At 43.0% G+C, this 15,207-nt stretch overlaps 2 protein-coding genes across 5 annotated transcripts; one reads left to right on the top strand and one right to left on the bottom strand.

The window, feature by feature from the left end:
* Positions 1-22: 22 nt before the first annotated feature.
* LOC109514109 (neurofilament medium polypeptide) lies at positions 23-7,474 on the bottom strand. Of its 2 annotated transcripts, XM_019866924.1 has the most exons (7): positions 7,350-7,474; positions 6,708-6,792; positions 4,370-5,010; positions 3,176-3,296; positions 2,406-2,605; positions 2,204-2,328; positions 23-2,121 (listed from the first exon to the last, which is right to left on the bottom strand). In XM_019866924.1, the coding sequence occupies exons 3-7, from the start codon at positions 5,000-5,002 to the stop codon at positions 1,092-1,094; spliced, it is 2,109 nt and encodes a 702-aa protein (XP_019722483.1). In that variant the 5' UTR covers positions 5,003-5,010; positions 6,708-6,792; positions 7,350-7,474; the 3' UTR covers positions 23-1,091. The 2 variants fall into 2 exon arrangements, with proteins under 2 accessions (XP_019722483.1, XP_019722482.1); XM_019866923.1 differs by lacking the exons at positions 6,708-6,792; positions 7,350-7,474 and having other exon boundaries at positions 4,370-5,230.
* A 1,178-nt stretch (positions 7,475-8,652) lies between these two features.
* Positions 8,653-14,151, top strand: fancg (FA complementation group G). 3 transcript variants are annotated; one of them, XM_019866929.1, is made up of 14 exons: positions 8,653-8,808; positions 9,187-9,271; positions 9,355-9,480; positions 9,584-9,756; positions 9,849-9,987; positions 10,910-11,040; positions 11,131-11,277; positions 11,353-11,513; positions 11,696-11,759; positions 12,315-12,628; positions 12,695-12,735; positions 12,810-12,983; positions 13,594-13,705; positions 13,880-14,151. In XM_019866929.1, exons 1-14 carry the CDS (start codon positions 8,725-8,727, stop codon positions 13,971-13,973), a joined length of 1,845 nt encoding a protein of 614 aa, XP_019722488.1. In that variant the 5' UTR covers positions 8,653-8,724; the 3' UTR covers positions 13,974-14,151. The 3 variants fall into 3 exon arrangements, with proteins under 3 accessions (XP_019722488.1, XP_019722489.1, XP_019722490.1); XM_019866930.1 differs by having other exon boundaries at positions 12,321-12,628; XM_019866931.1 differs by lacking the exon at positions 9,187-9,271 and having other exon boundaries at positions 8,710-8,808.
* Positions 14,152-15,207: the final 1,056 nt, after the last annotated feature.

A 15,207-nucleotide genomic window follows, 5' to 3' on the forward strand; every position in this document is an offset into this window, starting at 1 on the left:
TGTTCCATTCCCTCTACACCCCATCGCTGCTCTATTTACACTGGCACCGTGTTCATTGATTGCATAAGGTTAGCCAGGACAATTCAATCAAACACACTTTAACTTTGTTTTATCATTGTGTCACTTGGGCACACTTGATATCCAATAAATAGATTGGATGGTGTGGAAAGCAGAATGCCACATGGTTTTCAATGTCAGCTACTCTCCAGTACCAAAAGTTTAGCCATAGTTTAGCCTGTAATCCTAACTCTTGATGTGTCTTGTTTTTTTAAGGTTATCATCTGGAAATGTAGTATTAACTTGCACACCAAAACTCTTATTCTGTTAATGGCTAATTAGTATAAAAAGATAAAAGGGGAGGGGGGGCACATAAATGTCGTGTATCACTAATGACGTGATGGAAATATGTGACTAAATAGGAAATTTACTTGTGGCGTTATGCTGCACTGCACCTCATTTATAAATGAGCAAGGCTTGCGGGACAGGGGGGGACGGGTGCAGTGTCTCCACCCCTCCTCCTTCCACTGCAATGCAGGCAAGTCTTGCTGCATTTTACCTTTCAGCCTCAACATTTCGTTTCGCGAATCTTCATCTCAGCTTCCCGCGTGATGGCTTCCCCTGCCGACTTAAGCCACACAATTTTCTTGTTATTCTTTATTTTTGTTTTGTGTTGCATATTTAGCAGGTTCGTACATATCACAGTCAGGCCAGAGGAGAGAGAGAGACGTCTCACCTGTGAAGAGAAACATTAAAGTGCACAAGCAGCCAAGTCTGTCTGACTAATCTTTCTAACATAGCAAATATAATATAGATAGTTGTATGCAGTATATTTCAATATATTATTTGGGACCATTATGTTCAGCTTGGCATCTCTCCTTGAGGGCTAGTGCAGGTACAGTATAAATGCACTTAATATTGAAAGGCAGCTGTCACATTCACTGAAGGAGCTTAATAAACAGCGTTGCCAACAGACATAATAGCATGAATGGTGCGTATATAGTAAGTAGGTCAATAAAAATAAAGATTGCTTAGTTATGCTTGAGCGTCCTTCCTGATCTCACCCGTAAAGTTTATTTTTAGTCCACTCTTCTTCAATTTTTGGCCTTCTCCGTACTGTCTTTGGACTCGGTGCCAGGAGCTTTTGCCACTTTTTTCGTCTTCCCTTCGTCGGCAGCTCCTTGACTGGTCTCCTTTTTCTCTTCTGGTTTCTCAGATTCAACTTTAGGGGTAGGTTTCTCCTCCTGCTTCTTATCTGGCTCTGTCTTTGCCAGTTTAGGAGCCGAGGGCTTCTCCTCAACCGAGGGAGGAGCCTCCTCTTTTGGTTTGGAGGCCGGAGCTTTGTTCTCTGCAGCCTTTGCAGGTTTTGGAGTTTCTTCCTTCTTTGGCACCTCAGTTGTTTGACTGTCTTTTTTTACGTCAGGTTTGTCATCCTTCTCCTTTTTATTCTCTGCTTCTTTCTCCTTGTTCTCCTTCTCCTTTACTGGTTGTTCGACCTTTTCCTCTTGAACGGATGGATCGCTCTTTTCATCTTTGACAGACTCAGGCTTGTCTTTTTTCTCCCCTTTCGTGTCATCTTTGGAAGCAGGTGCGGGCTTGACCTTCTCCTTCTCCGGGGGTTCAGGTGTCTTGGGAGGGGGAGATTTAGACCGTGGGGATTTGTTTGGAGGAGATTTGGATTTGGGTGACTTTGCAGGGGATTTGGCCATGGGAGATTTGGCTGGTGGTGATTTGGACTCGGGTGATTTGGGGCCAGATTTAGGCTGGGGAGTATTCTGGACTTTTTCTGGTGATTTGGGAGGAGATTTTGGCTGAGGAGAATTTGCGACTTCCTCTGGTGATTTGGGAATCTCTTCTTGCTCACCTACTTCCTCTCTTTTCTCCTTCTCCTTTTCCTCTCCTTTGTTTCCTTCCTCTGTTTTGCATTCCTCCTCTTCTTTATTCTCTTCACCTTCTTCCTCCTCTTCCGCCTCCTCTGTCACCTCTGTGACCTGGGTCTCATCTGTCTGCTCTTGAACAATCACTTTATCTTCTTTGACTTTTAGATGCGCTGAAATTCTACTATCAAAATAGGAGTAGGGACTTCCTGGCACAAGACGACTCTCTTCACCCTCCAGCAGCTTCCTGTTTTTGGCGACAACATGAAAGCTGTGATTCTCATGAAAAGTAGAATGATCGACATGCATGATTATAACAGGGCACCAACCTGTAAGCCGCTATTTCAATATCTAGGGCCATCTTCACATTCAGAAGGTCCTGATAGTCCTTTAGCTGGCTGGCCATTTCCCATTTTGTATTTTTCAGCTCAGAGTCCAGATGACTGATGGTGTCCTGAAGAATGAACACATGGTAAGACAAACAGATTTCAGTGTCTTTAATTGGGGTGTCTGAGTTTGTGATTGTCCTGCCTGAAGTGAGTCAAGGTCATCCTGGTGTCTGTCCTCGCTCTCCGTACGCTGCCTCTCCAAGGACTCCTTGGTTCCTCTGAGAGTCTCCAGCTCGATGGTGCGACTCTGCAGCTGACGACGGTATTCCACGATCTCCTCTTGTGTCCCTCGAATGGCATCTTGGTTGGACCTGGCCGCATCTGTCAAACGCTCCAAGCGCACTATACAAACCGAGGTTTGGTTGTGTCATGATCCATACCAAATCCGACACTATACACACATTTTCCTACTTAATGTACAGCATGTGTCTGACCAAGCATCCTATCCAGCTCCCCTCTTGTAAGCGGGAATGAGCCTCACTGCTGCAGTCAGCATGACATCACATACAGTAGACAAGGTCATACTGCCAACTGTGTTCAACAGGACAGATCAGCAGAACACTTTTTTCCACACGACTTAACCCATGACTCCCCATGTCCGCTGGTTTCCTCCCACATTCCAAAAACATGCACGGTATGTGAATTGAACTCTCAAAATTGTCCCTCGGTGCGATTGTGACTGTGAATCATTGTTCATCTATGTGTGCCCTGCGATTGTCTGGCAACTACTTCAGGGTGTCTTCTGATTTTATATTTGTTGTTAGCAAAATATTGAATAGATTAATGAAACGTACTGCTGTAACCCGTGATGAAAATGAGTTTGACAGCTCAGTACTGCACTGTTATCCCTGTTACACTGTGATCACTTGAAATATTTGGGGGGAACTTTTACTCCCCATGGACCAGCCTTACCTTTGAACCAGTCCTCAGCTTGTGTGGCATTGTTGGTCGCGTGGCGGTCGAGCTGTGCACGGATCTCCCGTAAGGCTCCAGTCACGTCCACTTTGGGCGAGTCACGCAGGTCAAAAGTCACCTAAATATAGAAATATGGAAAGCTGTAAGAGCATTTGTATTTAAACACTATGTGTGCACAGAATCGTTAGTGTACCAGGTACCAGTGTACTCTTTGTACTCACTAGTAAGGCAATTCAGCGCACTAATAGAAGAACCAAGGCCTACTCTTGAAAAAAGAATCCTCTAGTTAACATTTGCATCTATGTTACTACTAGTGAAGCACATCATCACCTCACTAGTACAAGCAGCATGTAAGTTGTTTACTGGTGCAAGGTTTTGCCCTAACTTGGGTTCACAAGAGCAGAAAAAAACAAACATCACTCATAAGACAATTATTTTAGTAATGCGCTCTAGTAAGTCTACCAGTGTAAGTTTGTCATCCTATTGTATAGAAATGTCATGTATAGTGGAAGGCAATATTGAGAAAAACATCACTGATAGACAGTTGTTCTACAAGTGCACCGAAATGTCAGAAAGAAATTTGAGAAAAGTATCAGTATTATGAAGATTGGTGAACCTGTTCGTCCTAAGTGTTCAATTAGTGTGCAAAAACAAAATGCCGTAATCACTACTGATGAGACTTAGTGATTCTACTAGTGCACCCCAGTTCTACTAGTGTCCATACTGTAGTGGAAAGCAGTAGAGGGGAAAAACATCACTTTAGTAACTTAAACAGTCGTTCTACTGGTGTACTGGAGTCATTTTACTAGTGTGCAGAAATGTCATACAGCTGTGGAAAGCGGGATTGAAAACACGTCCTGTAGTACTGTTAATCGTTCTACTAACGGCCAGAAATACCCCACAGTAGTAGAATTAGACAATACGTGTTGAAAATAAAAACCCATCACTAAAACATTTAAGTGCGCCCTAGCTGTTCAACCAGTGCAGGGAAATGTTATTCAGTAAGGCTCTGGTAGAAAATTATACTGTGCGCCCTTGTCGTTCTCGCGCGTCAGAATGTCACTCCTAAGACAGTAGTTGAACTCCTGCACCGTAGTTACTCAGCTAGTGCGCTAATTGCCTGACTAGTGAGAACAAAGAGCGCACTGGAAGTACAGTATAGCGAATTGATATTCAAACGGCCTGAAACACCTCCGCGCCGTGAATCTGAGCGAGGAACTCGGCCATTTCTTCTTCGTGGTTCTTCTTGAGGAACGCGGCTTCGTCGTCCAGGGCGCAGAGCTTCCTGTCCAGCTCCATTCTGGCCAGCTGGCACTCGTCCACGTACTTCTTCATAGCCCGCGCGGCCGCGTCCAGCTCCTCCCGGCTGCGCGCCTCCTCTTCCAGACGGGCCCGGACCTGCTGGATGTCCTCCTCCAGGCGTTGGTACTCCACGGCCGTGCGACCTTTCTCCCTGCTCAGCTGCCGCATGAGCCCCCGAAGGTCGTTCAGCTCCCGCTCGTAGTTCTCCCCCACCGAGGTGCGACCGCTCTGACACTGCCGCAGGGCTGCCGCTTCCTCCTCCAGGTTGCGGTTGTGCATCTCCAAGCTGCGCACCTTGTCGATATAGCCGGCGAAGCGGTCGTTGAGCGCCTGCAGGATCTCCTTTTCGCTCTTGCGGGACATGTCCCCGTTGAAGGTGTCCACACTGTCCCCGGAGGACGGTTGGTTGCTGTAGGTGAGGCGGCGGCGCTGGGAGTGGAAGCCGATGGAGGACACCGAGGCTGGCCGAGGTTTACGGAGCCCGCTCGGCCCGAAGAAGTGGCTCTCAACGGTGGAACTCATGGTGGGGACTGCAGCAAGAGGGGGAGAGCGCCCGCATTTATATATGAGGGGAGGGGAAGTCACGAGTTAGCACCCCAACTCTTTAAAGGGACACCTTTTTCTTCTGGAACCATGCCTCCATTTGTATTTATTTACCCTGATTCAGTTGTTCTCAGAGCTTTTACACCAAGTACAACTTTAAAAAGTTAGATCTCCAAACCAACACAGTTCATACATTCATTCATTCATTTTCCGATCTGCTTTATCCTCACAAGGGTCGCGGAGGGATGCTGGAGCCTATCCCAGCTGTCTTCGGGCAGTCGGCGGGGACACCCTGAACCGGTTGCCAGCCAATCGCAGGGCACACAGAGACGAACAACCATCCGCGCTCGCACTCACACCTAGGGACAATTTGGAGTGTTCAATCAGCCTGCCATGCATGTTTTTGGAATGTGGGAGGAAACCGGAGTACCCAGAGAAAACCCACGCAGGCCCGGGGAGAACATGCAAACTCCACACAGGGTGGCCGGAGCTGGGATTGAACCCGGTACCTCTGCACTGTGAGGTCGACGACCCAACACAGTTGTTCGTAGTTAAAAAAAAAAAAAAAAGACAGAGGTTTTATTTCATAAAAGTATGTTTGATTTTATTGAAAGTACTGTCACATTTTGCACTGTTTGAACACAAACACTGTGCTTTCATGTAAGGAAAAAAAAAACAAGTCGTAAACATCTGATGATTCAATGAAAAATGTATCAAAATAAATGTTTCAAAACAACAGTTCTTAAATATTAAATGTAAATGTCTTTAACTTAAAAGTTAATCCCAAACAATCCGTACTTGGAACAGCATTCTATCACATACCACGAGGGAGAGGCCATGTACCACTTTCTGTCAAGCCTATGGTAAAACAATTTTATGTGTGAAAAATAAAACTGAAGGACGAACGTAATTATTCATTCACAAGACAATTATTAGTCATCCATTTTCCATGTACTTTACTTCAATAATATTTTTTCTCACCAGTCATAAAATTGAGAACAGACCATGCAGCACCAGGAAGTGATTGAACGCAGTCTTTCAATTTCACGAATAATAAGGTGCTTTGTTTTTTTAAATAATGATGCGTTTTAAAGATAATACATTAAGGAGCTTCTATATACTGTACTGGTGTATTAATCAATACAAAAATAGTACAATTATTTTTGGTAATCAACAATGCTGTTATTCGAAGATAGTTTTTGGTAAACATTATAAGAAATTTATTATTCCTATACTGTACTAAAAACACTGCAGAATGAATTGTTGAAGACATAGCACGACTGTGCATTCTGCTGATGCTTAAAGCTCTGATGCTGCAGTGTGAGTTTGCAGATTCACACCAGTCCCATAGGGAGTCTTGGCCCCATGCTCACAAACACATATAAAACTATTCCATTGTTTTGTTTCTGGCCTTAGGCATCCTTACATCCCTGACACAGTATTTATCATTATTCCAATCATTGGTTAGTGTAATGTTCCAAATGAGTTGCTGGCTGCGTATAGCAAATAGTACGGCCATCATTATGTGCAGTAAATTGTGATGATACCGGATGAGCATTCACACTGGAAAATAAGCTGCCTCTGCTCATTTGCTGTGACAAGAGGTTATGCCTGTGACTTAATTCTGTAAATCAGAAAGCAACATTGTTTGATATTGTTGAAGGTTAAGTGGATCAGCACATACAGGATAATTCTCTGCATCAGCCATTCTTGGTCCCAGTGCTGTCACAACAATGTCAGCCAGGTCTGCATCCCGTCCTTGAGTGCCCCTGTGAAGCACACTGTTTTGTGTCATTTTCATGGGGAAAAACTGTTTCAGATTGCTTTGCTGTCTACAATAACACTACATCTATTTATGCTAGGCATAAGAATCTGCTTATATGACCCAAAAAGTTGTATGTTTTTAAATCTCTTCTGTGTGATAAAAAAATAATGAATTGAGAACGCATATAATGCAACAAACAAATATTGCATATTTAAAATACAAATAGCCCAAGATAAAGGAACGCAACACAGTGAGAATCACTGGAGATAAAATGATTTACTGTAAACACACTAACACCATTCAGTGACAATGCACGGTTATTATTTTCTCTGTGTGCATGTGTCATGAGCTTCACAGCGGTGTTATTTTGAGCACTTTGATTGGAGACAATGATAGGAAAGAGGAATAGGAGGGCAGTGAGCTATCCAAACACTCAAGGGAGGTTGCAGACAACAGGGGACAGGCGCTGAAGGCATAATGCAGAGTGATGCATGGATGAAAGGGAAAGAGGGTGGACAGAGGGGTGAGACGGCAGGAAATAAGGGAGAAAATAAGAGTCACCTTCACAGGGACAGATGGAAAAAAATGGCTGCCATGGCAGTTACACGATGACTCAGCTGTAATTTGATTATAGCAGTGGAGTTGGTTGAAACATCGATGTTCTTACTTTAAAGGAAGACACAATCATGGAAAACTCCAGTTTTGACTGCATGTGTGCCATTGTGTTATAAAGAGCAACACTTAACACAGTTGAATAATTTCTCCGGTGGTGAAATCACATTTTTATGGTATGCTTTTATTACATAATAATAATAATTATTATTATATTATTATTATTATACTGCTGCGTGTCAGAAGCGGGTGACAGCGAATGCTTGAGCAAGCCACCATTGGCAAATTTACCATATCCACATTGATTGACCATCCATCACTAATGGATGCAGCATTTTATCACCAAGCCACCAAATTACATTTGTCAGTGGTGTGTCTCATGAGATTGGCAAATGCAACGACACTTTGTGCCTCCTATCATAAAATTGCAAATGCAAATCAGTGTTAACGCTGCTACTTCGGCCCCTGCTTTAAAGTGGCTCTGGAACTTCGGCCAGCCTGGCCTAAGTCACTGACTGAGAAACGTGCGTGCGTGCGTGCGTGCGTGCGCGCGCGTGTGTGTGTGTGTGTGTGTGTGTGTGTGTGTGTGTGCGCGCGCACACGCATGTTTTTGTATGTGTGTGTTATACGGTAATTAAGTAAAATTATAGGAAGTGCAGAACGGCTTTCATTATGACATGAAAGACTTAGCCATTTAATTTCTTACTTGACATGTGTGCAGACAGTTCAGAGACCCAAATATTGAAAAAAGAAGAAGAAAATAAAAAGACAATTTCCAATAACATGTCTCTGGCATGGGACAACCCAGTGGTCCAGTGGTTAGCACGTTAACCTCACAGTGCAGAGGTTCCGGCCGGGTTCGATTCCAGCTCCGGCCTTCCTGTGTTTAGTTTGCATGTTTTCCCTGAGCCTGCGTGGGTTTTCTCCGGGTACTTCGGTTTCCTCCCACATTCAAAAACCATGCATGGCAAGCTGATAGAACACTCCAAATTGTCCCCGGGTGTGAGTGTGAGCGCGGATGGTTGTTCGTCTCTGTGTGCCCTGGAATTGGCTGGCAACCGGTTCAGGGTGTCCCCCGCCTACTGCCCAAAGACGGCTGGGATAGGCTCCAGCACCCCCCGCGACCCTTGTGAGGATGAAGCGGTTCAGAAAATGGATGGATGGACGTCTCTGGCGCCATCCTCCCGGAGGCTGATGTAATTGCCGCTATCCTTGTCACTGCCAGCCACAAGGGGGCAGAAGAAGCTGAGTCTTTTACATTACATTTCCGGTTGCACAACGATCGAGGGAAAGTTGAACCATTTTCACTGAAAACGGCACGTAAATGTCCACTAAAAGGCAACCATCACCGTCTAAGTTATCAGATAGATGGATCGAGGAAAACAACGAATTTGTCAACAAATGGAAGGTAAAGTTGACTGATTTCATGTTAAGTCTTCTCGGTTAATGCGCCCCTGCACCGATGTATACGTACAAATAATAAGAGACAAAGTTTCCATAATTGGATGCTTCTCATTTAATTCTACTGGTAATTGTTTTTTTTTCCCTTCCATACATTAATTTTGACATTGTCAAAGGAAGAAAGCGTTGACTTACTTGAATCTTCCCCTTCACTAAAATAATTTTAAAGACATAAAAATAAATCCGAATGGGTCTCCCATGTGCACTGTACCTTACTAAGTGCAGTGGCAATAATGCTAATAATGCCAGAACTTACTATATATTTAAAAACTTTACCACAGTGTTTCTTGTCATCCAAATTACGTTTTATTTATCTGGCCTCCAGAACAGAGATGTTTCAAGTCGAGAGCAGAACCACACTATATTGTTGTTGTCATCTGACTTCCACAAACTTTTACAAAAAATACAAGGTTAGTTTATCTTTGTGTTGTGAGTTTGGTGTTGTCGAGTGAGAGGAATAATAATTTTCTCATGTCACATTATGCTCCTTCAGGTCTTCCTCCACTTGAAGATTACGCTCAATTGGAGTTGTGTGTGGTGTACAATGTTTGCTTGCTTTCCATCGGTTTGTCCAAGATGTCAGAGGCGGAGATTCTCCTGGCACAAACTATGGACAGAGGTCAGTCTTGTGAATTGACCGCAAACGGAAATAATGATGGCAAACAATTGAGATGATGATGCCATCCATTCACTTTAAAGGCAACCCGTTTTTGTTCCTATAGTTTTACAGATGACAGGTGTTGAACCAATGGCCTCCTCACCACCAGATGTTTGGCATACAGTTCTGACATCAATGGAGAAAAGAGCAGTCAATTCTAGTGTACAGAACTTGCTGTGTGTGCAGTGGGCTATCTGGTTGGCCAACTGTTCACTTGAAGCCATAGAAGGACTTCAGGTACAGTAAGAGGCAATTTCCTCGGTTGTGTGCTTTGGTTCAATAAAAATAAATTCCTTGAATAATGTTTTTTTTCCCCTCCTCTCATGCAGGGGGAGTTTTCCTCGCTTTCTACAAGAGTTCAAGACCTGACGAGTGAAGCAAGGCACATATCTTCGAACACTCCTCTTTTGGTGATGGAACCAAAAAACCTTGTTCAATTATTGGAAATTTGCACTCTCATCACTCAAGGTTTGACATATTTGAAATGTATCACGAGTACCCAATCTCAACTGTCTTCTTACCACAATTCAGCACCTACCCTTGAGTAGTTCAATTTCAAATATTTAAATATCTCCCCCAAAGGTCAATTCCTACCAAATTTCTATAGTGAAGATAATTTTGATTGTTTCTTAGGTCACGTTTGACTGATTTTGTGATTTTCATGAGTTGTTACATATACTAATCTAAATTGTGAAAATGTAATCATTAAAATATTAACTGTGTGTAGTGAATCTCTATTTTCACTTTTTAATTCAAATGACTGAATTTAGTTTTTGTTTTACCAATTTATTCAGACGCACAGACGGTGTATTTTGGCAGCTACCCCCCCGCCCCCCCAAAAAAAATGCCTCTCAAAAAGTATTTTGTGTATGGCTGTATCATAGCAATCTTCTTCTTCTTCTCCTTTCGGCACGTCCCTATTCAGGGGTCGCCACAGCGAGTCAGTAATTTCCATCCGCCCCTGTAAACCGTCCTACCAACTCGAATGGTCGTCTTGGCAAAAGTTTTACGCCGGATGCCATTCCTGACGCAACCCTCCCCATTTCTCCGGGCTTGGGACCGGCACTGGGGAACAGTGCACCCCCAGGGGAGGGCACTGCCCCCCAGCGGCTGGGTTGTGGCTGTATCATAGCAATGATCCATCGATATGAAGCCCAGAATTAAAGTTGGGAGTCATTATCGCCCCCTGCAGAACACTGGTGAAACACATCATCTCGGTGGAAAGGATTTTCATTAATGTCTTGTGCTGTATGTGATCTCACCTCGATTAAATATAAAGCTTTTGCGTTTAAAGATTAATTTCAGTGAACCATAATGTCATCTTGATCTGCTTCACCTTGTTTTTTTTTTTCTTTAAATGGTGCTCTGCTACTTACTATGTTGTATGAAGGTGCCGAGAAAATAAATGAGGGTCGAAGCTCAGAGGCACTAACATGTCTGCAGGCTGCTTCCACTCTACCTGCTCCCAGAACTCTTGTGGCATACACGCACCTGCTCTCTGGCTTCTGTCTAGCCCACACGGTAGCCTACCTTTAAAGTGTACACATGTGAATGATGTTGCAAGCATGCATACGTGTATTAAGTGTGTGCATGTTTCCTTTTTTTAAATAGGGCCGTCCTCAGATGGCACTGCAGTGTTTCAGGAAAGCGGTGGAGATAGATTTTCCTAGTGTATGTGCTTTATACCAAAGTTTACTCATCTTCAGGCGCCAAGGCGACACACAGGCGGAGATACAAATGCTTGGTTTGTTGCACTCGGTGAGTGAACTATGAGACATGCACGCTTCTCAGGGTAAATGCTTCTGAAGGATGAAAATAATTCTACTCCCACAGACTCTGATGTCGACTTCCACCACTGAGCCTGGTAAAACCAGTGATCAGCTCCTCTCCTGGTCCGTACTTCTACGGAGTCAAGCCCTGCGCGGCCTGCTCTCTGTCCCAACTGCTCTCTGTGTCCTTCACAGTTTGGCTCAGAAATGTGTGCTGCATTCAAGGTTCACCTGAATCCCTGCTGCTAGAGCACTGTTAAAGGGGCTATGTGTAATAATGGCACCTTGAACTGTTTTGCTTCTGAATCATTTTGATTATGAATTTCTCTTATTTTTGTCACTCCCCAAATATTTTACGTATCCTTGTTAATATACATTAATCAATAGATGTGTGATTGATTCTCTAGGGTTTCTGAAGCTGTGGAGCATTATCTGGACCTGCTGGCTGCTATTCATTCTAAAGAAAACGGAGTAAGGCGAAACACTTTGCACACCTACACTGTAAATACCGAGTCTTCCTTTGTAGCTAGAGCAGTTGGCACTCTTTTGGAAAGACTTTCTGCAAGAAGTTAGAGCAGTGGTGGGCAAAATTTTGTGATCATTCAATCAGACAGATGGGCAAGGTCATTTGTAGAAAAGGGGGCCAGGCGGAAGATAAAATAAGTTAGAAAAATTGTATATTTCAAGAATAAAATAAAATTATGGAAACACTTTATAATCATTTAAGCAATTAATTACCGATAATCAAATAAAAAATAATAAATTTGTATTTAATATGTTATTGTTGTTATTATTAGGGGTATAGCAAAGCAACAATTTAAAAAATTAATAGAGCTTGAATTTTTTTTTATGAACTTAAAATGTCCGGGGAATAAAAGCCAGTTCTTCTGGTTCGTGCGAGGATGGCAGTCTGCTGTCCTGACATTAGTTTATTAAGATGTGAGCCCCAATCATTTGTTCTGCATGGTGTATATTAGAAAGCTTTTGTGCTTCATTATAAAACTGAAAGCTCTCTCTCTGTCCGAGGTATGGTCCGAGGACCCTCACCTCCCCCGATTACCTGAACTTTACCTGGAAGCCGGCACCTCCTTGCTCTTGGCCAAGCGGCCCGTTGATTGTATGACGCTATGTGACGAAGTCATCTCCACGACGGCTGAGCTGCTGCCAGAGCATGTGGTGCTAGAAGAGCCAGAGGAGGGTGTTGAGGCACCAGCTGTGCGCGCTGAAGGTGAACAGGATCAGGTGGCAATGCTGTTTTGGACGGGTGCGGCGTACCTCGTCCAAGGTCACTGCTACTGTCACATGCAGGACTGGAAGCAAGCTGTAACTCACTACACAAGGTTGGTAAAGCAGGACTTATTTCATCTCTACATCTGACCAAATAGTAATTCTGTTTTTCTTCATAGGTGTATAAACCTGCTAGTGAAAGTGCGCTTTAAAGAGAAAGGCAAGTACCTTTGCTAGCCAGACCTTCAAACAAAAATTGTCTGTGCAGAGAAAAACTTACACGTTGACTTATAGGGGGCCAACCTCAAGTCCCCACTGCAGACATGGTTGATGAGAAGAGAACAGATCTTCAGATCTTACAGAGGATGAAGGGGCTCTCGTTAGCTGGGAGGGGCATTAGCTTCGCACACACTGACCAGCTTGGACATGCACTGAGAGATCTCAAGCTAAGCCTGCAGGCTTTTGAAGGTGTGTAGACCTTAAATAGAGCGATAAGTAAGCACTTTTATTTGGCTTTATTTATACTTAGTCGTATACCGCTTCTTCTGAATCATACCTGTGTTCAGTTCACATTACAGTGTGCCGGATCGGTACCGGTCCCTGAGACATTTGGTCTTGCTTTTTTGTTTTGCTTTGTTTTCTTACCGTTATTTAGTTTTTGGTTTTCCGACTTTGATTTGAAAAAAAATTATATGGATTGTTGCATTGTAGCGATTCATATTTGGCTTGCACACATCCAAACAATCAAGAGTAATTAGAAACCATACTTTGTGTATGGTTTCTTATTACACTTGAAGCGAGAGCTATATGAACAAATCTTGAATGACTGCATCATTGTGAAGTCTTTCTAGTATTGTGGTTACCTTATCAGGTGTATAAAATACTCTATTAGAAACTCTTCAGTGGGAAGCAATTCAATTCTACACTGCAAATGACATCCATGATAAACTCTGTTAAATAATTAACTGACAGGTGACTTAAAAAGGAGCATTGTTGTCGTTTTTATGATCAGGTTTCGATAAGCCAATTGCCACCAGAACCTTTCGCAGTAATTCTAGGTGCATCTCTCCATGTCCAGAGTGTGTGGGTGCAGGACTGTGGTGTGGAGAAGTGTTGTGGAGGCTCAACAGGAAACAAGAGGCTGCTGCAATTTGGGAAAAGACATGGAGTATCAGCAAACATTCAGTAGAGTAAGACGCCCAGTACCCTTAAACCTTTTTATACTTCAGTGCATCTGGACAGAGCTATGGTACTTAGTCGTTTGGAAGTACCCAACATGATTCAACGAAATGAATACCAGTAGTTTTGACCAATATTTTTAAACATTTACACATCATAAATCTTTATTCTTTTGTGTGCTGCAGAAAAATTCCTGTGTACTTACGGGAACCCCAGTCTGGACCCATGTTGGACTCTGCAGAGCTTCGCCTCAGAGTACAGGAACTTGATCCCAAATAGCCCACCTTGAGCGATGAAGAAGAATGTCCTTGCAAGTTTTGTCAAATGTTGACAGAAAAAAACTTTGGTTTGTGTAAATATATGCTAGGCTCACAAGATACATTAATGGTGTTTATTTTTTGTGTTTATTTGTGTAGCTGCAAATGAATGTCCAATGAATAAATGTGTTTTATTTGTATCACTGTGTATGAATGTCTAAAGGAAAACACCACATTATCATTTTTTATTTTTAGATAGGCATGAGCACCAAACAAGGTAAGCACCTGTTTCATGTGCCCATTAGAAATACAATACTCAAGGAAAACTAGTACAGTATACGACATGCATGCAGAACACCGCACTCCGTAAAATTGATCACCACCTTCCAGCCCATGCTCCTTATAGTAAGGGTGACTCGGACATCAGAAATGAAAAAGCAAAAATGCATTTTGCTCTTTGTGTATGATCTGAAATGTTAACTCACTGCATCAAATGAGGACTAAAATAATGTTCTTAAGTGCTGTCAGGAATAACATAACTATCTAAATGGACACTTAGGTGACTTCATTCATGATGCAAGCATGAATGCATGCACTATTATTGTTTACGACATGGCCGACCGTCGTGAGGATAAGCGGCTCGGAGAATGGATCGATGTTGCTGTGTGTGTTCTTCAATTGACTTAACTATAGTGTTCATTTTGGTAAACTGTTAGCACACAAATGTTGCCTGGATTATTTGGGGGCTCGGAGCACACGTTTGAATTGGAACTCAACCATTATTATACTTTATTTGGTTTTGTAACAATTCGCCAGGAAATCAGAGCCACTCTGACGTACCGACACATACACGTTGACCACGAGATGCACAACAATCAAAGAACTCGCGTTATGCTGACGTCTGAGACATGACAGAGCTCCGCAAGTGACACGCTTCTCGTAGATGTGTTTCACGGGTTTGGTCGGAAACTAAACACGCAAGTTACGCGTTTCGGTTATTAATGTTCTTATTAATTTGCTAAGATTTATCGCATAACTGCGAAAAATAAGGGTGGGGGTATGTTTTAAGATTTATCAATTCTTTAACGCGGTATGCGCTCATTGGTTTACCATACGTTTACCCACTGTTTTAACTGACCAATTATATCAAAGTAGGCGGACCATAGGTGCAGTTTATACTTCTGCTATTGGCCAACGGAATACGCTACTCAACGCGACGTCACAGACCTCTGCTTTTCTATTGGTCAACTAATTTG

The sequence above is a fragment of the Hippocampus comes genome, unplaced genomic scaffold (assembly GCF_001891065.2).
Source record: "Hippocampus comes isolate QL1 unplaced genomic scaffold, H_comes_QL1_v1.1 scaffold322, whole genome shotgun sequence".
NCBI lineage: Eukaryota > Metazoa > Chordata > Actinopteri > Syngnathiformes > Syngnathidae > Hippocampus > Hippocampus comes.